We start from the raw sequence: 25695 nt of genomic DNA on the forward strand, positions 1-25695 counted from the left end.
GGAGAGGGAGAGGGAGAGGGAGAGGGAGAGGGAGAGGGAGAGGGAGAGAGAGAGAGAGAGAATATGTGTGTAATACACGTATGAGAGCATGCACTGGGAATTGAACTCAGGGCCTAGACCCAGTCCCAGATTCTAGAACATTTTCAATTTCAGATTTCAGATTTTAGATAAGGGGTACTTAACCTAGACCTGGAGAAAAACCTAAGAATCTAGAAGGTTTTTCCTGAGTTTGCCCCTGAAGGAGAGAAAAGGCAGCAAGATGAGTGTAGCGTGGCCTTCTTTTCAGGTGGAAGACTGCTGACCCTAATGGGAAAGCCGGTAGGAGGAGGGGCAGACAGGCAGGGCAGTGTTCTGCAGGGGGCATGAATGGAGAATGGGCTCCAGAGCTGCACGGCCAAGCATGTGGTCATCTGCCACATACTTTGACTAGGCTGGCCTTGAACTCATAGAGATCCACCTACCTCTGCCTTCCAAGTGCTCTGCCCACCCCCTTCCCTGAAGGGAAGGCATTTTTTTAAAAACACCAATTGTCACTCAATCTATTCTTGGGTCCACAACTTACATCAACGATGAAATCTTCAGCCTTTAGTTCAACATCCGGGGCAATTTCAGGTTTGGCATTAGCAACTTCTTGGGCAAGCTTGTCATACTCTGCCTAGAAGAGAGAAGACTCCCCAGTTAGGATCCAGTTTGTCATTAAGCACTTGTACCACAGTTACGTCACTTCTCTTCTTGAGCAAAGAAAACAGAGATAGGGGTTGGGGATTTGGCTCAGTGGTAGAGCGCTTGCCTAGGAAGCGCAAGGTCCTGGGTTCGATCCCCAGCCCTGAAAAAAAAAAAAAAAAAAAGAAAACAGAGACACCCAGACAAGATGGTTCCAGTACATGCTAGCTTGAAACGAACAGCGCACTTTTCATTAAGAAATAAACAAACAAAAGCAACCAACAGGGTTTGGAGAGAATGTGGCATTTATGTATTTATAGCTCCCTCCTGCCGCTTTTGTAGTGACTAGTGTTGCAAGCGGCCCCTGTGACCTTATGCCAGCATTTCTCCAGTAACCTGTTACAGTGTAGCAAGCGCCTCTTTCCCAGTCCTTCAGTATTTCTGGCCCCATAGGATACAAATGACAAAATCTCAGGAGCTGACTGGTTCCTGAGCAATGACAGACTTTTAGTAGTTAAGTTTTGGGAGAGTCAAAAGTTAAAGGTCAACTTTTTACTGCACAGTGCCTAGTGCCTCTAACCGGCATTCTTTAAGGGTCAAATGATAGACAAAAATGACTTCTCCGAGCCTTGGTGAAGTTTACATGGGTCTTGTTTTGAGGGATTTCTACCTTAGATATTAATTTTCTAGTGATCTATCTAAAGTTTGAGGCCCTTATCAAATCCGAGAGCACATATTTACAGCTGCCTAGACTCCCTTTGGGTCCTACCTGACTGCTTTCAGGAGCTATTTTACTACTGTTTAGCCTCAGTTTCTCATCTGGTAAAGGGTCCTGGGACTAGCGAGAAGATTAAATGAGAATAAACAGGTTACTGTGATAGATTAATTAATGGCTCGTTCTTGAGGACAGAGACTCGATCAACCCTCCACTAACAGCAGGATAGCTGGTGACTCAACTTACCTTTTTAATCTTCTCACGCTTCGGCTGGGTCTCACCCAAATACTTGTACAGATTACGGCATTCAATGTTCCTTAAAATATTCCGGGCCTCAGACAACTGTGGATCCGTGGAGTATAAAATCTCCAGAAAGATGTTATCTGTCAATGGGGTGGAATTTCATTCACATTAAAATGATGGTAGGATGTAAAGATAACCCACTGGGGTCCTGAAATGGTCTTAACAAGGCAGGAACATTATGACTGTTATGCTAAGAAGGTGGCAGTAAGAGGAGGGGAGAAAGGCAAGTGCAGAAGTGGGGAAGAGGAACTAAGAGTGTAGTGGAACCAAGGGCTGGAGTTGGAGCGGGCAGTGCACAGAGCCTAACTTATTACAGCTGCCCATGCATTTCTGTAAATGAGACGCGGTCTTGCTACTTAGTTTCAGGTGGCCTTAAACATTTACAAACAACATTATGTCTAGGATCTACTTAAAATAGCCATCTCCTTTTGCAGAAGGAGATGTGTGGAAAAAAAGTCTGTGCTGATAACAGTTGGAGCTAGAGTGACTGGAACATGCAAGTTTGTAAAGTGACTTAATTTTAATTTTCCTTTTTAAGTTTTAAAATGTTTTATTCTATGATCATAATAGAAGGGAAAAAAACTCTGTTCTTTCAATTTTCTTTAAAAGACTTCTAATTAAAATAGCCTTCAACCGAATTCATTATCACCATTTTTCCACACAAACACTTTATATGCATACAATTTTCTTGGTTTGTGTTTCCAATTTTAGAGAAGGTCTCATTCTTAGGGGAGCTTGAGCTCACAATGGAGCTCAGGTTGGTTTCCAACTTGTGGTAATGCCCACTACTCATAGTGGGTTTATGGAGTAAACCACTGCATCTAGCTGTGTGCACACAATTTTTTTTATTAAATATTTGAACGTTGCAGTATGTATCACTCAAGAACAAGAGCACTTTTCTAAACATAAATAAATGGACCAGGAAATGTAGCGGTGATATTTTTTAAAAAAAATTGTTAACTTGTCTTAATAATGTAACTCCAGTTTTTCACTATTAGTAACAGTGAAATCAAGCAAGTATGTAGATAAATTAATGGCCACACACTTTTAGTCTTAAAATCTTCTTTAGAACAATTGTTCACATATTCTGGAACAGATCAGATCAGAACAGATCAGGGAGCCATGCACTGCTACCATGAGGTGCTGTTGAATCTGATCAGATGATTAAGGTAATAATCCTCAGATTTCTCCACTATAAACCTTTTTTTGGGCAGGGGGGGGAGGGTGCTGGAGATTGGACCCAGGGCCTCATCCATCATTCCTATCCACCATCAGCCCTTAATCAACAACCTGCTGGATTTCAGACTGTCTGATACCCTAAGGTGTCAGCCTTTGACTTAGTGCTCAGTTCTGACAAGGTTTTTGTTTGGTTGGGTTTTTTTTTGTAGGGGTGGGGTTTGCTTTAGTTTATTTTTTTTTAGTATTAATCTAGATGTACTAAATAACAATAATATTGTATATGTGGCAAGTATACAAGAGGAACTGTAACACCTACTTTAAGATATATGTTTTGTAATTTCACGTGTGTGTGTGTGTGTGTGTGTGTGTACACTTCCTCTTCTCTGCCCCAAAGGGCAGTTAACATCATAGCCAACAGGCTGCATGTGTCTTGGTTCTTACCTGTCAGCTTACTGAAGGCTTCCATGTCATGAATGGCTGTGGAAATTCGAAACTTCTTCCCTTCGGTCCCGGTAATCTCCACGTGGGGGTCTGCTTTGAGGAAAGCTTCGGTAATCCTAAAACCATTGTTTAAAAACACAGAGGACATTTTGAAGATTTACTTTACATCTTGCTCAAAAGGATTCTTCTAGTTTAAGAAAACAAATAAGGCGCTATCTACGTTTGAAAGACAACTGTTTATGACTGTGAGTTGCATCCCTAGTGTGTTCCAGGCACTATAGCAGGAATTCAGAGGTCTTAACTTGCAAGCCTACTGTGTTCTAGGCTCTACAGCAGGGGTTTAAGGGCCTTGAGTTGCATGCATACTGTGTTCCAGGCAGGACAGCAGAGCTTCAGGAGCCTTTATCTCATTTGGTTTTTCCAATAATAAGTATACTCAGCCCCAATTTTATAGGTGCAGAAACAACATGATTTTCCTTTAAACAAGGTCAGAAGAAGTGTATTAAGCTTCGAACTAAAAGCTCTGACTCTGAACTGAAAACAAAATTACCTAAACTCTTTTCTTCCCTTGAGACAAGGTCTCAGACTAACTTTAAGGTTGCTACATACCTGAAATGACCTTGAAATCTGCCTGCCTGCCTGTCTGTCTGTCTGAGTGCTGGCATCGCAGACATCTGCTATCATATTCACTTTACTTTTTTTTTTTCCTTTTTTTGACAGAATTTTTCTACATAGCCTGGCTATGCTGGAACGTACTTTGTAGACCAGGTTGGTCTTGATCTCACACAGATCTGCCTACCTCTGCCTCCAGATGCTGGGATCAAAGGTGTGTACCACCATGCCTGGCTTCTGCTAGGCTTCTTTAATGTTATACAGCTTGCACTGGGAATGCTAATGTGGCAAAGCACCGTGTAAACTTTTAGAGTGAGGTAACGCTGATGATCTTACATTATATCGATGAGGTTGCCGATTTTGTGCTGATAAGCTCTGCGGTGTAAGCAGTTGCGTGTGTGGAACATGTCGTACAGGTTTCCAACCTCCTGCAAGGAAACAGACATGGAATCGCAGGATCAGATTGTGTCTACCTTTGTTTGGGATAGGATCTCACTGTGTGGCTGTCCTGGAATTCACAGACATCCACCTGCCTCTGCCTCCTGTGTGCTGGGATTAAAGGGCCAGTATGCAGAAAGACATTTCCTATAGTGTAGTTCCATACCACTTCTTAAGCTCCATATCATCCAGTAAGGACCTAACAGGGTTGAAATTCCAGTTTTGTATATTATTTAACTCAACCCTTCTACATATCTCACTGACCTCTCCTGTTAAATAGCAAGGTGTGGTTTGTCCCACCGAAACCCACATCCAAATTCAGTCCCTAAAGTAACATTGGTGAGAGAGTGGGAGGCCCTTAAGAGGCGATAACACTATCACAGCTCCGATCTCATGATCCCGTGAGATGACTAGGTTGGTTTGTGGGAGGAGGCTGTTATGAGGCCAGCCTGACACTGCCCCTTCCGCTCCTTGGCAGCGTTCTTGTGTGCACTTCTGGCTTTTACCGTGCAAGGAACAGCACAGAAGCAGAGCAAATGCTACTACCATGCTCTTAAACGTCCTCTGGCAGTATGAGGTAGATAAACCCTTTTCTTTATAAATTGCACAGGCTCGGGTATTTCGTTATGGCAACAGAATGCAGACTGAAACCAACGAAGTGATAGCATACACATAGGGTCATGAGGATCCAGTTGGCCTCTCAGGAACACTCGAAGCCCACCCAGCATAAGACTCAATAAACGCTGGATTTAATTTTATTATTATTGTTATTGCTTAACAATGTAATGGGGGGTGGTGGCTGCAGAGATGGCTCAGGGGTTAAGAGCACTGACTGCTCTTCCAGAGGTCCTGAGTTCAATTCCCAGCAACCACATGGTGGCTCACAACCATCTGGAATGGGATCTGATGCCCTCTTCTAGTGTCTGAAGACAGCTACAGTGTACTCACATACATAAATAAGTAAATTTTAAAAATGACAGAGCTTTAAAAAAAAAAGAAATAGAAGAAAAAAGTGTTAAGACACTTAGAGGCTAAGCATTAAGATGGGCCACAGAGATGGCTTAGCAAGTGGAATCTGCTACTCCATGATAGGCAAGGCAGGCTGCCTGCGCCTCAGCTCCAGGGCACGTGATGCCCTCTTCAGGCCTCTAGGGGAACACGTGCTCATGCACAGACACATAATTACAAGTGATAATAAGTCTTCTGTTTTAAAGAGTTTGTGGGACTAACGAGATGTCACTAGTCCTTGCTGCACAACCATGGGGACCTGGGTTCTGATCCCAGCGTCTATGTAATAAGCTGGGTGTGGTCTCCTGTGGATCTGCAGCCCCAGTGAGGAGGGAGACAGAAGCAGGAGGATGACTAGTAAACACCCATGAGGTGTAGGGGGAGAACCGGAAGTGAGGGGTAAGGCAGAGAGTGCTGCAGGAGCGCAGCCTCTGTGTGCACTCCCTCACACGAGTGTGCAGAGCAGGCACACACACAGACCACACACATGCACATGATCTAAAAAGTCACTCACAAGAAATAAAGGGGAAAGAGAAGAGGAAGGAATTGAAAGAAAGGAAAGATGGCTTCTGGATTCTTCCAGATTTCTGGATGATTATCTCCAGATTCCAGATGGAGAACTGTATTCTTATGGAGCTCACCTTTTCTCTGGTACAAATGTGCTTCACCTTATGTGCCCGGGTCTCGTCGTCCACTTCACAGATACGGGCAAACTTAATGAAGCGCTTGTAATCAAAATTATTTTGGATTCCAAGATGGTGACAGTCTCTAGAAAGTTCCAAAGCAGAGATAAGAAACATTTCAGCAAGGAAGCTGCCTTAAACACAGATACTACATTTCATTTCCTTTCTTTTCTTTCTTCCTTTCTTGTTTTAACTCTGAACCAAGTTTCAGATGTACCAGCTGACAGAACGCTGGTCGGAGACTGAAGAATATGCTGAGGGGCACAGGGTGATAACTGAGCCAAAAGTCAGTGGGGAAATTTTCTGGAAGATGTTAGGGGATTGGCTACAGAATAAAAGACTAGAAAGCCATCACCAAGAGACAGTGTGTGGACGCTGGGTTATGGATTGTAAACCAATAGTAACAAGGCAGTTATGAAACAGCGAGGGAACTTTAAATCCTAACCCTATGTTAAGTAATATCTTAGTCAGGAGTGATGGAGCACACCTTTACTCCCAGCACTCCGGAGGCAGAGGCAGGAAGATCTCTGAGTTTGAGACTGGTCTGATTTACACAGTGAGATCCAGGACAGCAAGGACTACAAAGTGAAACCCTGCCTCAAAAAAACCAAAAACCAAAAAACAACAACAACAAAAAAACCCTTCAAACAATTGCAGAGTGCTTTTAGATTTAACAGGGACACTTTATTTACAGATCCACACGGACACGTTTTGCCACGAGATGCTCTGTAGCCTGAGATTTACTTCAAGTTAATGGGAGATCACTCAGGCGGCAAAGGCAGGCAGATCTCTATGCGCACTGAGGGCCAGACTGGTCTGCACAGTGAGACCCTGTCTTAAAATCAGAATAAAATAATGAGTGTAGAATAAACAAACAAGAAGATTGGCCACGGGAGCCAGAGTGTTGTGGCTCATGCCTTTAATCCCAGCACTTGGGAGGCAGAGGTAGGCAGATTTCTATGAGTCTAAGGACAACCTGGTCTGTGTAGTGAGTTCAAGGCCAGCCAAGACATATAGTGACACCTATGTCAACCAACAAAAGATCATGTACTGACGGCCATAGCAACATGAGGCACAAGCTCCCGGAAGGCCTTCATGTTGTTCTCGCTTATTACTAAAATCCTTCAGTAAGTTTAAGAACAAAGTCTTGATCGTGAAGAAGAAAGCAGACTGAGAAAAAGGGAATTTTTCCCAGTTCAAAATGAGACCATCTTCTACCTTGACCCAGCTTGAGAGCTAACCTGACACCCAGAAGAAGGAGTGATGGCGGCGCAGGAAGCGGACAGGATCACAGAGCCCAACTTCCGGTTAAGCCGGGTGAGCCCTACCTCTACATTTACACAAAGGTTTTTAGCCCTGTTTCTGGCTCAGTGCGTACCTGGCAAAATAGTCCCATTTGTCCACATCAATGCCATTTCTTTTGTTAGCCACTATCTCGTACAGGAAGCTCTTCTTGGCGGGGCGCCCCTTATACGGCCACTGGAAAACAAGAGAATCTCATGGAGGATTTAGGTAGACACGGATCTATTTATAAGCAACCGTAGCGATCTGCAGATTGTAAACGAGACACTGAAGTTTGAAGAAGACGATCTTTCTCCTTCTCGCTTCTAACGAAGTAGTGAGGAAAAGAAATGGTGAAGTGCACGCTATGCTCTGCTGGTAACACCAAGTCTCACAGCGGGAGATGCAGCTCTGGCGTGCACCAGTGAGGGTCAAATGTCAGGCACAAAAATAAACAAGTAAATCAGAAGTCTATAAAGGGTTGGTGGGATGGCTTAGCAAAGTAAGGGCTCTTGGGTTGGGGATTTAGCTCAGTGGTAGAGCGCTTGCCTAGCCCTGGGTTCCGTCCTCAGCTCCGATTTAAAAAAAAAAAAAAAAAAAAATCAAAGTAAGGGCTCTTGCTACCAACCTGACTACCTAGTTCTAATCCCCAGAACCCACAAGGCGGAAGGAGAGAACAGACTTCAGAAAACTGTCCTGTGACTTCTACATGTAGCACACACACAAACAGATAAGTAAAAGTGTAACTTAAATTTTTATATAAATGAAATACTGAGCCTTCCAGTGCTGCCGAAAGGGTACTACTAATAAATTTCCCCAAACCAACAATATTTTTATTTAATTATGAACTAGTAAAAAAAAGTTCCTTAAATGGCAAACCTCGAATTTATATATTAAAATAATAATGTCTTTCACTAGGTGTGGTGACACATATCTGTAATCTCAGCACCCAGGAGACTGAGGCAGGAGGATTATGACTTCAAAGTCAGCAGGGGCTACAGAGCAAGACTCCTCCCCACCCCTGCCCTGGGAAACAAAAACAATCCCTCCCTCTGTGTGCATACATGTGTATGTATTTATATATGTATATAAAAATGTTTCTCTTAGCTCCTCCTCTCCGATTTTGTTGTTGTTTTTACCCAGTAGCCCAGGCTATCCTGGAGCTCGCTCTATAGACCAGGCTGGCCTCAAACTCAGCTTTCTTTTTGTTTTGGACAGACTCGCCCTGAGTTCATTTTCCAGGCGAGGAAGAACTTCACCTTCACCTCTCTTCCTCCTCTTCCACCTCTCTATTGACAGACCACAATAACCATGTGCCAGCACAGCATCTTTCAAAACAGTACCCACATGTGCACACATACAAGATGCACCAGTACACACGTGTGCACACATACAAGATGCACCAGTACAGACGTGTGCACACATACCAGATGTACCAGAGGTCACAGTGCTCGGGTACAAGCCTGTGTCCAGCCATGCTTTTTATTTTTAATTAAATTTCTGTTGTTTTGTTTACTTGAGACAGGCTCCCCCTACAAAGGGCTGGCTGTCCTGGAACTGTCTATGTAGACCAGGCTGGCCTCTGCCCCTTGAGTGGTGGAACTAAAGGTATCTGTGACCAAGTATGGCTTTTGACATGGGTGATGGGGATCTGAACTCAGATACTCATGCTTACATAGCTCTCTTACCACTGAGCCATCGCTCCAGCCCAAGATGTATACGTCCACATTTTGATCCTCTTGCTTCTGCATCCCAAGTACTGAGGCTGCAGACGCTAACTATCGTTTGGGGGAAATAATGTCTAACGAACTCAAGATCAGGGGAAAAGACATCACTCGTATATATTAGAAGGCAAATGCATGTAACTTACATTTTAACATTTAGCACTCCTACAACAGGACCAGATCAGACAGGAAGTACAGTTCACTCTAATTAACACGAATTAAAAACTTACCAAGCAGTCTTTGACTGGTGATACAGGTGGTCCCATAATTTGTTCCTTGATAAAGGTAATGTCTTCTTCAGGGACGAGACCATAGTTCTTCATGACAAGTTTGAGTTCATTGGAGTTAACCAGATGCTCAAACATCTCAACTGAGCCCTGTTCATGCTGGGAAAAGTCAATATAACATGGCTTATTACGGATTCTCAACATCAGGGGCTCTAACTAAACAGATTGCTCTGGATTCTAACTGTCTAGTTTCCAACTACATTGTAACAGCTTTTAAATTAGTCAGTTTTTGTGTCACTATTTTACTTGTTTATAGAACATTTCCATTTGGTTGGTTGGTTTTTTGAGACGGGATCTATCTATGTAGCTCTGGTTGGCCAGGCACTTGCTACATAGACCAGGTTGGCCTTGAACTCACAGAGATCCACCTGTCTCTGCCTTCTGAGTGATGGAACTAAAGGCATGCGCCATCACGTCTAATCACAACTTATATTAGTTTTTAAAATGCGCAATGGGAGGGGGGTCTCGCTGAAGCGTTCTCACAGATACTTTCTCTTACTGATCCTCTTCCCCTGGTCTACAAAACCTTTTTATACAAGTTTATTATTTCATAAATACAGTGAATATACCTTATGAAATATAATAATGTATATCATTGACAGAATGACTATCACTCCGAAATTTAGGGTTTGTTTTTTTTCCCCATCAACAGAAGAACATGTGACTTGAAAAGCTGTTTGTTAGTGCTTCCACCTTGTGGTCAAGAAGGGTATTGCACTGCCAGTAAAAAAGTGTCTCCCAGCTCTGGTGTGAGATCTGAATTGAATTCTCAAATCTGTCACCTGGTTGCTCAGGTCTCTGCTCACTTGTCACAATCACTGCAAAGACCAAGTGACCCCTAGAGACATCCGCTATCGTACATCTTACCAAAACTGACTCAAAGCGAAAACAAACTTGGTTCTTTTTTTTTTTTTTTTTTTTTTCCGGAGCTGGGGACCGAACCCAGGGCCTTGCGCTTCCTAGGTAAGCGCTCTACCACTGAGCTAAATCCCCAGCCCCGAAAACAAACTTGGAATGATCCTATAACTATTTTGAATTGGCTCAATTATCAACAGATATATCTGTTCGTAATTCACAGATACCTTATCAGCGTATGTTATCATGATAATTTGTTGTCTGGTTTGAGGAAAGGTCTCATTACATGACCCACGTTGACCTAAGCTCACTACACAGCCTGGACTGGCCTAGAACTTGTAATCGTCTCCTTGTGGCCTCTGGAATAATTACAGTAGAATGCTGGATCACACCACATGCATTCACATACACAATCATGGTTCTACAGACAAAAACCCATCACACAGTAATAGCAGTTAGGAAAGTGTGAAACACAGGGCTGGAGAAGTGGCTCAGAGGTTAAGAGAACCTGCTTTTCAAGCTGAGGATCTGGGCTTGGGTCTCAGCACCAGCACGCAGACTCGCAGGCGTAAGGGAATCCAACGCCCTGTTCTCACCTCTGTACCAGGCACGCACGCAGGTCATACACACACACAGGTACACATACAGGCAACACACATATACGAAATAAAAATGAGTAATTTTAAAAATCCTGTGAAACAGAATCTGGGAAATAATTTTTTTTTTAAAAAAAAAGTATGAAAAAGAATCTAGGAAGATTCATTATATACAGGAAGATTTAAAGTGTTGATAATTGAGATCCACGAGGAAAGGATTCAACAAACATTATCCTCATAAGCTGAGGCTGTGACCTAGAGGTAAAGTGCTTGCTTAGCATGCACGAGGGCCTTAGTTCAACTCACAGAAGTGCAGAAACGACAGTTACAAGATGAAACTGAACAAGTATCCCTGTAAATAAAGGGAAGATTACATTTGTAGTATTCGTATAGAAGACTTAATTCTACATGAGGCAAAGTATGAAATGAAAAAGGCAAATAGATTTTTTAACGGCTGGGGATAGAGCTTAGTGGTACAGTGCTTACCTATTGTGTGTAACACGTGTGTATTTGATCCCTGTTACATAAATACACATACACACACACACACACACACACACACACACACACACACACACACACACACACCAACCACACGGCACACACACAATAATGAGAGAGTAGCTCCTAGGTCCTGTCAGATCAATCCTGTTGGAGAACAAAATTGTAAACTCTGGACACCTAACTCCCTAACTGTACTGTACACCGGCCAAAAGCGAGATGTTAAGAGGGAGTTAAAGTAGGAGGAGACAGGCCAAGGGCTACCTGTACACACAGGGTGGCATCTGGAATTTTCACACACTGCTTGTGAAAGTGCAAGACAGAACACACTGGAAGACCCAGGTAAAGGAACCCCTGGCCCATGCAATCCTCAGCAATCCTACCGTAAGGTGCTCAGGTAAGAGACGCGAGAACGTATTTCCACCAAACTGTTAGGCAGTGTCACGCATAGCAACGTCAGATGTAGCAGCCCAAATCCAAAGACAATGTGAAGGTTGACAAAAGGAGAGAGAGCAAACCACGGCACGTATACTAGGATACGGGTGGAGCAGTAAAAAGCCACCAACATGCCGGAGTCTCGAAATCATAATACAGCAGGAAATCTGACTGTACTGACAGTGCCAGGGATCACACCTGAAGAGTCAACTGTTAGCAAGCCATCTCTCACTGAGCTGCACTCTTACCCATCATTCAACGGTTTAAATGGGTAAAGGAAGTCTCTCTCTCTCTCTCTCACACACACACACACACACACACACACACACACACACACACACACCTCTCCCTCCGCCCCCTCACACACACACAAAGTGCAAACAACAGGAAATCATATTTGCAACAGATTAGACAATACAAGGGAAACCAAGACACCAAGTCTGAGAGGAGACAGACTAAGCTGTGCGCATGCTCTGCTGTGGGTTTGATTCCCAGCATCACAGAAAACAAGCCGGGCCACAGGGAGGGCTTTCTGAACGATGAGAATGGTCCACATCCCCACTGCATGTGTACACTTGCCAAACTCAAGTCAGCTCTCCACAATCTCAGCCGGGAGTCATAGTACGCGCTTTATATCCCAGCTCTAGAGAAACGGAAGCAGGCAATCTCCCAGTTTCAAGGCCAGCTCAGTCTCCAAGGCCACCTTGTCTCAAAATAAAAGCGCCACCACAAAAATCTGTGTAATTTAGTGAATGCAATATACTCCAAAAAAAGGCAGAGAAAAAAAAAACAGTTTGGCATAAGCTTTCGGCTAAGGTTCCTGTGCTTTTTCCTTCCCAGTGTAGTAGAAACCAGGAAGTCAATTCCATTTCTCAGAAACTGCTTCAAAATGTCCAGGTTCATCACCAGTAAATGCGTAATTATAAAGGGTTCACTTAAAGCTTGGGGTGAGGGCGTAACATCTCAGCATTGGGGAGGTTGCGGCAGAGGGAGCGGTCAAAGTCAATCTAGACTATACAGGAAAACCCTGTATTAAAAACAAACGCTCAATGACTAAAACCAGTGACGCTTAACTATACCAAAATAAAAACTGAAGCTGGGCTTTAAAAACAAACTCTAGGGGCTGCAGAGATGGCTCAGAGTTAAGAGCACTGACTGCTCTTCCAGAGGTCCTGAGTTCAAGTCCCAGCAACCACATGGTGGTTCATAATGACCTATAATGAGATCTGGTGCCTGAGGATTCTGGTTCTGCAGGCAGAATGCTGTATACATTATATATATATATATATATATATATATATATATATATATATATATATATATATATATCTGCAGTAATGTGACAGAGTAGAAAGGATGCTGCTCTGAACCAGGAGGGCTGGCTCTCTAGGGCTGGTCCACCACTCCATGGCTATGTGCAGTCAGGCACATCTCTATGTTCCTGAGGACTCTGAATGGAAGATAAGGTTCTTTCTCCACAGGCTACTGTGAGGACTGAAACAGACACAGGTGAACAGAAGGACCCTGAATGCTGTTCCAGGGAAGGATGCTAGAGCACAGAGAGGGAAAACAGAGAATATAGTTGAGTAACTAGATAAGATTCTGTTTCTTTCCACTGACTTTGGGACACGGAATACATACCCTCCACTTTATGTCTGGGCGAGCAAGTGGAATAAATCTTCCATCAAACATATGGGAGAATGGCCCATGACCTAAAAACAAAAGCAGCCTTCAAATAAAAAAATATTTGTAAATTGGTAAAAACTGAATTCTTTTTTTTTCTTTTTTTCGGAGCTGGGGACCAAACCCAGGGCCTTGCACTTGCTAGGCAAGCGCTCTACCACTGAGCTAAATCCCAAACCCCAAAAACTGAATTTTAAAAAAAATTTTTTTTAGTTTACTTTGAATATCTGTTACTGTTAATAATATATAAATTAACGAAGCAAAACAAAACAAAAAAAAAGGACAAATCTGCCCTTTCAATTTTCCAGAACAACAGAATAAGAAGCAAGGCCATATCATATTGGATCTTAGATCTGTCTCCTGTTTTGAATTTACTACAAGGAATACTAAAGAGTTTTCATAAAATAATCAAGGTTTATTTATTTCGGGCTGGGGTTGCAGCTCAGAGGGAGAGCAAAGGCCTAGCACGTACAGGTTCTGCATTTGAGTCTGACAGCCCAAACCAAAATGCAGAGAAGAGCCAAGCATCTTCTAAGAAGGGCTGCCGAGCCTCCTGGACTCTACGGGCTGACAGAAAGACAGTGCTCCACACTCTGCTCCTTTAGGGTCTGCCCACAGAAGTGTGCATGCATGCTCGCTCTCTCTCTCTCTCTCTCTCTCTCTCTCTCTCTCTCTCTCTCTCTCTCTCCTGTAACTAAACAGCAGCTGGGGCAGTCAACTTTTTCTTCCTCAAGATGAAAAGGATGAAATTCTTCTACTTGAGTTTAATTGGCCTAAGACCTCCTATGAGTCAGGGAAGAACATTTTTTCTAAACCTGTGATAATTGTGAGAAGGGGTGGATTTTACAAAGGAACTAAAGGAAAAAGCTATTTTACTCAAATCCCATCACATTCTCCCAAAGACAGAATAAGAGAAACTCAGGGCACAAAGCCCTTTCAGCCCAGGGCACTGGCTCATGGTTGTAATCTCAGCATGCTGGAGGCGGAAGCAGGAGGACTGCCAAGAGTTAGAGGCTAGCCTGGGCTATATAGTGAGTTCTAGGCCAGCTTGGGTTACACAGTAAGAACCCTATCTCATAAATTAATTAATAAATAATAAATAAATGAATGATGTCTTTCATGTGACATGGTAAAAATGCTTAATACAGAAAATTCCCAAGTCATAGCAATGTTTTTGTCCTTATCAGTATTAGGAAGTACTGTGATTAATAAAAAATTAAAAATACTCCCAGGTGCTAGTGGCACACATCTTTAATCCTAGAGGGAAAGGCAGTGGGTTTCTGAGTTTGAGGCCAGCCTTGTCTACAAAGTGGGGCGACAGGAAGAAACCGTGTCTCAAAAAACCAAAGGGCAGGGAGGAAGAAAAGAAAAATGAAAACTCTCCTACGTTTCCTTTGGCTAGAATGCCGAGACGAGGTGACATGGTAGGACCTTACACAAGATGCTAGCTCTGTGATCTTACCAAGGTCATGGCAGAGCCCCGCGATCTGAACACAGAGCATATCTCGTTCACTGATCTGCAGCTCTGGCTGTTTTTCGGCAAGCGCTCGCACGAGGCAGCCTGCTAGGTACCCCACTCTGCGGAGAAGAAGACCGAAAGTCACACCGAGGTTCAAAAGATGAAAGCTACCTTTGGAACTTGACACTTTGATCTCTGAGCAGTGTCTCTGTGATGTTCCAACACAGACTGAAGATGAGGGCTTCGCGGGGCTGAGGTGGTGGCTCTGTGGGGCACCTGACTCGCATGTGTAAGACCCTGGGTCTAATCCCCAGCAAGGCAAACCAAAACAAGATAAACAAAGGCACAAAAAATGATAAATGCACTTTCAAGCACTTCTCTCTGAAAGCAATTCCTAAAAATAATAGATATATTCTTTCCTCTGCCCTAACTCAGCTCTAGGAAGGCAGACAACTTGCTTGTGCCTTGGAAGGTTCTAGAAAGTGTTCATAAATGTTGTTTATAAATTGGGTATAGGTACATGCATCTTGACTATTGAACCCGGACAGAGTGGCACACACTTGTAACTTGTGTATTTGCAAGGCTAAGGCAGAAGTATTAGGCCTAGAAGTTCAAGGCCAGCCTAGGCTGTTTACTGAAACCCTGAACAAAACAAAGAAAGAAAGAAAGGGAAAAGCCTAGATAACAAATGGAAACCACAGGGTTGGGGATTTAGCTCAGTGGTAGAGCGCTTGCCTAGCAAGCACAAGGCCCTGGGTTCGGTCCTCAGCTCCAGAAAAAAAACAAAAACAAACAACAACAACAACAAAAACAAATGGAAACCACAAAGTACGTAAAAATAATCAAATACTGGGGCTGGAGAGATGGCTCAGCGGTTAAGAGCACTGGCTGCTCTTCCAGAGGTCCTGAGTTCAATTCCCTGCAACCACATGGTGGCTCACAACCATCTGTAATGGAATCTGATGCCTTCTTCTGGGTGTCTGAAGACAGCTACAGTTTACTCATACACATAAAATAAATCAATAAATTTTTTTTAGAAAAGTCAAATAGTGGGGCTGGAGAGTTGGCTCAGAAGTTAAGAGCATTGACTGTGGGGTTGGGGATTTAGCTCAGTGGTAGAGCACTTGCCTAGCAAGCACAAGGCCCTGGGTTCGGTCCCCAGCTCCGAAAAGAAAAAAGAAAAAAAAAAAGAGCATTGACTGCTCTCCCAGAGGTCCTGAGTTCAATTCCCAGCAACCACATGGTGGCTCACAACCATCCGTATTGAGATCTGATGCCCTCTTCTGGCCTGCAGGCATACATGCAGGTAGAAAGCTATATGTTGTATACATAATAAATAAATATTAAAAAAAAAAGAAAGAAAGAAAAGTCAAATAGTGAACTCTGAATTACTCTCTGCCCACTTCTCCTGGCTCTACACGCATGATGGGAAAACAGCGAAGTCTCAGCTTCACTGCAGAGCAGAGGCAACCCTCTCAGAGCTTACGAGCATTTCTCTAAATTTCCTGACACAATCACTTTGTTTAAAAAGGTGACTCTACACAACAAAAGGGAGCCAGGCGCGGTGTCCAGAATCTCAGTTCTCAAGAGATGAGACGGGAGGACTCTGAGTTTGAGGTCAGCCTGAACCCCACTGGGTGCCCCTGTCCCCAAAGAAAGGAAATGAAATGACTGACTGGGTGGGGACTGAAGGAAAACTAATTAAGCGTCTACTCAGTCATACCAGCAGCCAGCCCTATTCAATTCGAGTACTGAAGTATTCAGACAAGTATTTAACCCAACTGAAGACGGATCGGCAAACATCAGGATTCGGAAAGATATGAAGTAGTTTAAAAACACACACATAAAATAAACGAAATACGGTTGACAGGAATCCAATACAAAGAAGACGTTACAACGACCACTTGAAAAGGTAACTCTCTAAGGGATTAGAGGAGCCTCCCCTTTCCCTCCTTACCCGAGACTGTGTTCAAACCGATTGTGTGACGCGCCAGGGAAGACGTAGTAACCGCCTCCCAGCTGCTTGATGTAGCGAAGCCGCTGGAACTGAGGTGTGTCAATGATTCGGATGAGGAGGGGGTGGAATTCAATATGGCCATGAATAGGATCGTTAAATACCTGGAAAATTCAGTTTAAAAAGTTGTCCTCTGACCTCCATATGCCCACACTGGCACCTGCACGTCCCTCCATCACACTTACCCAGAACCAATAAATACAATTTTAAAAACTACCTTTAATAGCAAACATCAGAATATAGTTTCCTTTCTATGTTAAAATGAACAGTCAATGTTTTATATTTTTATATAATAATCATTTTAGTAACTCAATTACATTAATGAAAGTTAATTAAAATTCTTTAAAAAAAATCGATACTCTTATTTTATGCCTGTCTGCCTATGCTTGTGTACCGTGTGTGCTTGGAGAATATTAACCTTTTTCATCCCCATAAAGCCATTTGATGACTATTATAAACTACCAAGTTCATCACCCTTAATAATACTCAGGGAATGGCATCAAAGTCCTTAGGAAGAGAAGGAACTGAGATCAAAATGAAGTCCTCAGGATGTCATTTTGTGTAAGTTATTATTGGTCAGGTTCAATGACCTCTAAATATTTAATCACAACAAAGGTATTCCTCCTAACACAAGGTCAACCTAATCACCACAGGTAAGGGAGAACCTATTTTATTACTGAAGACTAAAGAAAGTAGATAGCCTACTTTTAATCCATTTAATAATGCCTTTATTGTCATTTCTCAAGTAGTCATACCTACTCATAAAATATTTACATCATCCTATTAAGCTTTTTTTTTAAATGAGCTCAGCAAAAGCTACTTTTTTTAAAAAAAGATTCATTCATTTATTATATATAAGTACACTGTAGCTGTCTTCAGACACACCAGAAGAGGGCATCAGATCCCATTACAGATGGTTGTGAGCCACCATGTGGTTGCTGGGAATTGAACGCAGGACCTCTTGAAGAGTAGTCGGGTGCTCTTAACCGCTGAGCCATCTCTCCAGCCCAAAAGCTACTTTTTGAGACAGGTGGGCAGACAGGAGAAACTGCTGTGTAAGCATGCCGTGAGTTCAGTTCCCAGGACACACAGTAGAGAGAACCCACTCTATGGAGTTGTCCGCTGACCTCCACATGCCCACTCTGGCACACCAGTGCCCCTCCATCAACAAACACGGAAACATTAAAACTACCTTTAACAGTTAATATCATAATTGATACAGTCCACTTTTAAGATAAAAATGAATAGTCAACACTTTATACTCTTATATAATAATCATTTTAAAGGCTCTGCCTTCCAAGTGCTGGGATTAAAGGTGTGTAACACTACACCTGGCTGTTGTGGTTTGTCAAAATTACTGTTCTATTGCCACGACAGGCAAACTATGTAAGAAAGCATTTAATTGGGGTCTGGAAGTTTCAGAGTGTTAGAGACCACAATCAAATCGAAGTTTTAAGTTATAATACCTTATAATCCAATCCCATTTATGCCACATAAATGCTGTTCACACAGATTTCTCCCACCTTCCTTAGATTATGTAATGTAAACACCGCCAGGTCACACACTCACTCCTCTCACCTTCATTAGATCAATCCGAGACTGATTCAGCTTCTGGATACATTCTATCATCTTCTTCCTCTGCTCCAAGGAACTGAAATGGAAACAATGTAAGTAAATATATCAATGCTTGCTAAATAAAAAAGAATTCCAGGTGTATTGGGAGCACATGAGGAGCTCTAGATCATCTGCTCCAATAAAAAGACACAGCAGCGGCCGGAGAGACGGCTCAATCTTAAAAAAAAAAAAAAAAAAATAGAAAGAGCAGATTAGAAGGAACAGGAACAGTCAAGGGGTTGAGGACTTAGCTCAGTGGTAGAGCGCTTGCCTAGCAAACACAAGGCCCTGGTTTTGGTCCCCAGCTCCAAAAAAAAAAAAAAAAAAAAAGAAGGAACAGTCAAGCAGGAACTCAAACACAGTCCTGGAAACTACCTTCGCTCCCATAAAAAGTGCTAGGTCACAAAGAAGGCCCTAAAATACCAATGGTGCTGACAATGTCCTAGAATGATGGCCCGGGCCAGGTTCTTACGAGGAAAACAGAAACCTCAACTCCACATTCCTCAGAATCCTCAGTGTGGGTTTCTGTTTGTCAGGAGAGCCATTACTTCTTATCTCTGTCTCTGATGGTCAACTGATGGGGCAAAGTGTGACAAGTTCCCACTAAACCTGAACAGCCTGCATCAGCTCCAGGGCCACTGCCCATCCTTTAGACTATCATATAAAAGCCACTTGTTTTTCTGCCAAGCTGCTGCCCTCTACTCTCAGATGCAGTCCAGCAATCTGTGCCCCGATAAACTACCTACAGAGTGGTCTAGCTTGGTGTTTTGTTGCACAAGAAGTTCCTTCTGAACGGAGAAGGTCCACCCCGGCTTCCACTGAGTTAAGAGCCAAGCATGAACTAGTATCTATGAAGGGTTTAGCTTTGTACGTCATCTTCCACTATCTACAATGTTGCAGGTGGGGACACAATCTCAGGAGAATTGGACTTGAACCCCTCAGGATCTTATAACATCCTGATCCATTTGTAACTGCAGAATAAACACACCTGACTGAAATGTTAACACAAACAGCAGGTGGTAGGCATTTGTATCGCTGACCTATCTACTGCCAGACATTATTAAGCTGATAAATTAAAAAGGAACAAAGTGAATACATCTTAGAATGATGAGAGAGAGAGAGAGAGAGAGAGAGAGAGAGAAAGTGTGTGTTTTGTGTGTGTGTGTGTGTGTGTGTGTGTGTGTGTGTGTTTTATTTCCATAGCCTAAGCTGATGTGTAGCCTAGGCTGACCTGGAACTCACAACTGTCCTCCCAAGTACTAGGGTTACAGGATGAGCCATCATCATATGCATGTTTAATATAACAATGGTCGCTTTCTAGAAAAACCTTCAGAAATCAGTATTTAATCAAAAATTAAAGGAATACAAAGTGTGTTTGTCTAAGCAAGATTCCACATAAAACTCTGGGTCCAAACAAGGGCTTATATACAGGAAGTGTATATAAGGAAACAGCAGTTGGGGGACTAGGAAAGATAAAAGAAGAAACGAGCCAGGCGGTGGTAGCAAATGTCTTTAATCCCAGTACTTGGGAGATAGGGGCGGGTGGATCTTGCTCAGCCTTGCTGTCCCTTGTGTGAAATCAGCAGCCCAAGGGCCTACTGATCACTTGAGATATAGATAGTACAACAGAAGAACTGAAAATTCTAAATCCGTCAAACTGAGACGATTTCAAGTATGTGTCTAGGTGTGGGTCTGAGCACATCAATGGCCTCTGTGGAGGCCAGAGGTGGGGGTTTGACCCAGAGCTAGAGTTCTAAGTGTTGCTAATGAGCTTGGTGTGGAAGCTGGGAACTGATCTGGGGATCCTCTAGAAGGACAGGAAGTGCCCCTAACTTCTGAGCCACATCTCTGGTCCTCATTTAATCTCATTTTAGATAACGTAAACATACAACAGGTGGCTACATTACAGGGTAACACAAGTCTACAGAGTCCCAGAGACTCCATCTCAGAGGCAGAAGGCAGGGCACAAGACGCCTACTGTACAGTAGTGTTCCTTTTGGAATTTGCTGCTCTTGTTCACCCATGCGCCCCACGTTCCCAGAAGAATGCCTTAACCAAATGTACCTCTCATAAATGTCTGCTAAACAAATCAATAGCGTTTGGGTCTTTGAGAAGAAAAGCTAGAAGAAAGTCCTCCAGGTCACGGGTAGTAAGGTGACTGATGGTTAACTGAGATAGCTAGAAAGGGCTAAAAAAAGACCAAGTAAAAGCCCCGAAGACTGTGACCCAAGTGACAGTTTCTAAGTCAGTGAAGGTCCTTTGGTGATGCTTTTCACACTGTGGCTTCCAACCCTCAAAGTCCTTAACCATAGGATCTGACAGAACTCAGAACAAGTCTTTGTTTTCACTTCCTTCACTGTCACCACGAACACTGAACTAACTGTGGCCAATTCTGAAAGATAGGAAAGATCCATTTTAAAGCACACATCAACACCAAATGCTCGGCCAAGATCTTTAAAAGCATGGCAACTCTAACTTAGACCCCAGAACCTCCAGTCACACACAGAAATATCCACGTGTGTGTGTGTGTGTGTGTGTGTGTGTGTGTGTGTGTGTGTGTGTACAAAGTTACAAAGGGACGGTGACATTCTTTACCAGTTTACACACACAGACACATCCCAGTCCTAGGACAGCCTTAAGACCTACAAAGAAAGAGGGTGATAACTCTGACTTTTCCTGCTAACGTTTCTCCTGCCCCTTCCTATACAATTCAATTACTCTGAATCTGAGAGGAAAAAGTTGGTCACTTCATGAACTCTGGTCAGCTAAGCTCTTTGCTCCAGAGCTCATGAGATTAAATGGAAGCTCCATACACTGGAAACAGCAAGCGAAGGATTCTGACTTAAAGCATGTCATAGTACTGAAATGAGACTGGTTAAAACCCCAGTTCCTGAGCTTTGTTTCTGAATGGTGAATAAGGAAGATTTGGTCTCACTCTCACTATGAGCTTTGTTATTCTTACCTTACTCCCAGACTTTCGAGAAGATTCTCATCCAAAAAGGGCAGAAATGAACCACTGATTTTATTTTCTGTGAAAGAGGAAAAAGTAAACAAGACATTTAGAGAACCTATTTTCCAGTTTCTTTCCATTTGAATCTATCAGAATTTGCTCAGCTTGTGCTGACTAAGAACCTATAACAGGTGGTGAACCACGTGACCTACAGCCAGCCTTCCATAGCTACAGGTTCCTTATTTATGGTATTAATGGAAAATATTCAGAAAAAAAGAAACTGCATCTGTACTGAACATGTCAACAGCTCTGTTATTAATATAACATGTAAACACTTCTGTTCATTCTTGTAGATAACATGTAAAAATACAATACAACGATTTACATTTTATGTGGTCTTATAAGCAATGTAAAGATGATGTAAGGTTTATAGATGTGGTGTACACAGGTTAGATGCAAACACTGTCATTTTATGTAACGAATTTAAGGATCAGATTTCCTACATGCTTGGGTCTTAGAATAACTGCTTTTTGGGTACTAGACACAAATGCATCATACTTTAAAATACACATACACATATTTAATATTACATATTTATAAAGTATAAATCACAAATCATTTAATATATATACATATATTTAATATATATATACATGGGGTTGGGGATTTAGCTCAGTGGTAGAGCACTTGCCTAGCAAGCGCAAGGCCCTGGGTTTGGTCCCCAGCTCTGAAAAAAAGAAAAGAAAAAAAAAATATATATATATACACACATATATTTAATTTGTGTGTATGTGTGTGTGTGTTGTATGTGTGCACCAGGACTGACACACGAAAGGCACTGAGTGTCTGCCACCATTCTCTGCCTGTCACTCTGAGACAAGGTCTCTCTGCTGGACTCGGGACTTGCATTTGGCTAGGCTGGAGGCCAACAATTAGTGGCAATCCCTTCTTATCTACATCCTACTTCACAGATGGGATTACTAGCATTTACAGGAGACATTCATCTTGTTATATGGGTGCTGAGATCATGGAGCCATCAATCCTACGAAAAGAACTATCTCTCTAGCCCTCCCTCCCTTCCGTATCTGTTTGTTTGTTTAGATTTTTGAAGCAGGGTCTCACTATCTTGAACTCTATGAAGACCAGTCTGGCCTCAAACTCACAGAAATCAACTTGCCTCTGCCTCCTAAGTGCTAGGAGCAAGCCTGTGACACACACACACACACACACACACACACACACACACACACACACACACACATATATGACGTAATTTTGCCTCATCTCTGCAAGCCTCCAGAGCTCAAAACTTAAAAAGAAAAAGTCACTAAGGGTTAAATCCAGGTCTCGTACATACCAGGCGAGTAAGTGCCTGGCACTACAGTGCCAGCCTACACCATACTTTAGATACACTACTTTTGAAATCGTAATTAGATGACTAATTTGTGAGAAAAACAATGGGAAAAGAAAGTGAAACCTAATTAATTATACTTGTGAGTTCTGCCAGATCAGCAGCTTCCTGTTTGCAAAGTCAGAGCTGGCAGCAGGGTTAGAGAAGGGCATTTAAATCAACTGATGTTCTTAGAGCCGTCAGCTTAAAACCTGAAGAGTACCCAGAGTTTTATTTCCAAAACACCATTGAGGGCAAACAATCCTCTCGGCTTTGAAAGAATTACAGATACATACATATACTTCCCCCCGCCCCCAAACAGTTAATTCTAGCTCTTTTGGAGCTCAGATTCTACAACTCTGGACTCTATTTTCACGTAAACAAAAACCTTCTTGGGCTGGAGAGATGGCTCAGCAGTTAAGAGCACTGACTGCTCTTCTAGAGGTCCTGAGTTCAATTCCCAGCAACCACATGGTGGCTCACAACCATCTGTAATGAGATCTGATGCCCCCTTCTGGTGTGTCTGAAAATAAGTACAGTGTACCTATGTATAATAAATTTTAAAAAAAATTTTTCTTTTTCAAAATAACAAGGGGTTGGGGATTTAGCTCAGTGGTAGAGTGCTTGCCTAGCAAGCGCAAGGCCCTGGGTTCGGTCCCCAGCTCCAAAAAAAAAAAAAAAAGAAAAAAAAGAAAAGAAAAAAATAACAAGAAAAAACAAGGCAGTGTTCTTCTGAAAAATAAAAGTTGAAGTGAAAAATGGTACTTTTATATTTTTTCTATCATGAAACACAGTTACCCAATGTAAAAAGTCCAAATAATATTAAGTACCAAATACCAATTTACTTGAGTTCAAACTGATACCTGCTGTTAACATTATGAGAGAACGGATGGATTCTATACAATGATATACATTTATATTTAAAAGACTGTCATAGAGACAATTTTCCCCACCCAATATCCTAAACATATTTCTTGGTGATAAAAGTCTGTATCTTTCTTCATGGATACTTTGTATTCTATAATATGTACAAATCAGAATACATTTTGTCTGTGTGTGCACTCCTGTGGGGGTGCCTTTGCATGCCTGTGCATCTGCTTGTGGGAAGCTTGAGGCCCATGTCAGGGGTCTTCCTTCCTCACTCCTCTGCCTAGTATTTCTCTAAGATTTATTCACTTTTTATTTATGTGTATGAGTATGTGTGCCCATGTGAGTTAATGTATACATTTCAGATAGAGTGCTTGGCCAGCCAACCTCGGGCACTTTCTCTTTTTCTGCCCCCTCACCTCTGGGATTATAAGTGTCCACCACTATACCCAACTTTCTATGTGGATGGCAGAATTCAGAACATAGGTTCTTCATGCTTGCATGGTTACTGACCGATTTGGGTGTGTGACTTAGTGGTACAGTCCACACACAGCATGAACAGAAGCCTGGGTATGATCCTCCATGCTATATACATACACACATACACACATACACACATACCTCCCCCTCCCCCCAAAGCTTATAAAATGTGTATAGCAGTACTTCATACAAAGTATATAGATAATAAATGTTAGCCCTAACTACTTACTGGAAGTCAAAAGGCACTGCCAAGCGGTCCATAGTTGACCTAAGGGACACTTCTATCAACCGTACTGGTTATACATGTTTCATCTACTAACATTTTTTCTAATTATTAGATTAAAACCCAGTATTTTAAAAATTAGTACTGACCTAGAGCCGCTTTACCTCTCAACTGGTTGTTTGTCAATGATCTCTTGTGACTTTACTCATTTTTCTATTGAATAGATTTTTTCCCCCTTGCTTTAGTTGATTTTCTAATGTTGGCTATGTTCTCCAACGCTGTTTTGTTTTGGGATAAGGTCTCATTATCTAGCCTAGGACGGCTGAAGACCTGAGACTGGAACCTGAAGTCTTGCTTGTCTTGCCTCAGCTTCCCAAGTAAGTTTTAACGAGAACACCGTTTAAGAAATCTGGAAAGGGGGTGGGGATAGAAATCTAGAATGAATTCTGGAATCCAAAGACAACCTTTAAAAAAAAAAATCCAACTCTGTTTTTTGTTTGTTTGTTCTTTGTTTTTGTTTGTTGTTGTTGTTGTTGTTTTTGTCTAATAATGTGACTTTGGAAAGTTACTTCACATCTCTGGATATCAAAACATCATCTGGGGCTAGAGAGATGGCTTATCAGTAAAGAGCACACACTGTTCTTGTGGAAGAAAAGGTCAGTTCTCAGCAGCCGCTTTAGGCCATCCACAGCAGCCTGGAACTCCAGCTCCAGCTCCAGTTGGATGTCTCTTACGGTGTCTCTGACAGACACTGTACTCATATGCATACCCGCTGCTAGCATCCCCATAAAAACATAATTTAAAGTAAAAATAAAGCCAGAAGAGATAATTCAGTGGTTAAGAGCACTCGCTGCTCTTGCAGAGGGCTCAGATTCCGTTCTCAGCACCCCTATGGCAGCTTACAACCATCTGTAACCAAAGTTTCAGGGAGTTACTCCCGCTTCTGGCCTCCTCAAAGACACTAGGCACATACCTCGTGCACATATATACATGAAGGCAAAAAACATAAAATTAAAATAAAGTCTTGCCAGGTGTGGTGGCCTACACCTTTAAAACCTCAGGAGTCAGAGGCAGGTGGATCTCTGAGTTCGAGGCTAGGCTGGTCTACAGGATAGCCAGGACTACATAAGACAGACCCTGTCTTAACCTCCCTCACCCCCACCCTCCAAGTTACTTTTCTGTACAGGGAGAAGTGGGGAAGAGAAAAAGCGAAATGTGAGTTCCTACACTTAAGCTATCTTAACAACCGGCACTTTAAACTTCACACTCAGTCCTTCAACTGAATTTGAAAATC

The 25695-nt window shown here is 42.5% G+C and overlaps 1 protein-coding gene across 3 annotated transcripts in view; it reads right to left on the reverse strand.

Annotated features, from left to right (window-relative positions):
* The window catches only part of Samhd1 (SAM and HD domain containing deoxynucleoside triphosphate triphosphohydrolase 1), a 34707-nt gene that overhangs the window by 7832 nt on the left and 1180 nt on the right, over nucleotides 1–25695 (reverse strand). For 2 of the 3 annotated variants that reach the window (XM_039105087.2, NM_001191743.1), the window contains exons 2-13: nucleotides 21454–21520; nucleotides 18456–18528; nucleotides 16821–16981; nucleotides 14867–14982; nucleotides 13363–13433; nucleotides 9278–9433; nucleotides 7421–7521; nucleotides 6001–6127; nucleotides 4250–4341; nucleotides 3302–3417; nucleotides 1625–1761; nucleotides 563–655 (exon numbers count right to left, since the gene is read on the reverse strand). In XM_039105087.2, the coding sequence (XP_038961015.1) occupies nucleotides 563–655; nucleotides 1625–1761; nucleotides 3302–3417; nucleotides 4250–4341; nucleotides 6001–6127; nucleotides 7421–7521; nucleotides 9278–9433; nucleotides 13363–13433; nucleotides 14867–14982; nucleotides 16821–16981; nucleotides 18456–18528; nucleotides 21454–21520 (1310 nt within the window). Of the gene's footprint in view, nucleotides 1–562; nucleotides 656–1624; nucleotides 1762–3301; nucleotides 3418–4249; nucleotides 4342–6000; nucleotides 6128–7420; nucleotides 7522–9277; nucleotides 9434–13362; nucleotides 13434–14866; nucleotides 14983–16820; nucleotides 16982–18455; nucleotides 18529–21453; nucleotides 21521–25695 lie in introns of those variants that run through there. The other variant, XM_039105088.2, reaches the window with a different exon arrangement.

Source organism: Rattus norvegicus, chromosome 3, assembly GCF_036323735.1.
Source record: "Rattus norvegicus strain BN/NHsdMcwi chromosome 3, GRCr8, whole genome shotgun sequence".
Lineage (NCBI taxonomy): Eukaryota > Metazoa > Chordata > Mammalia > Rodentia > Muridae > Rattus > Rattus norvegicus.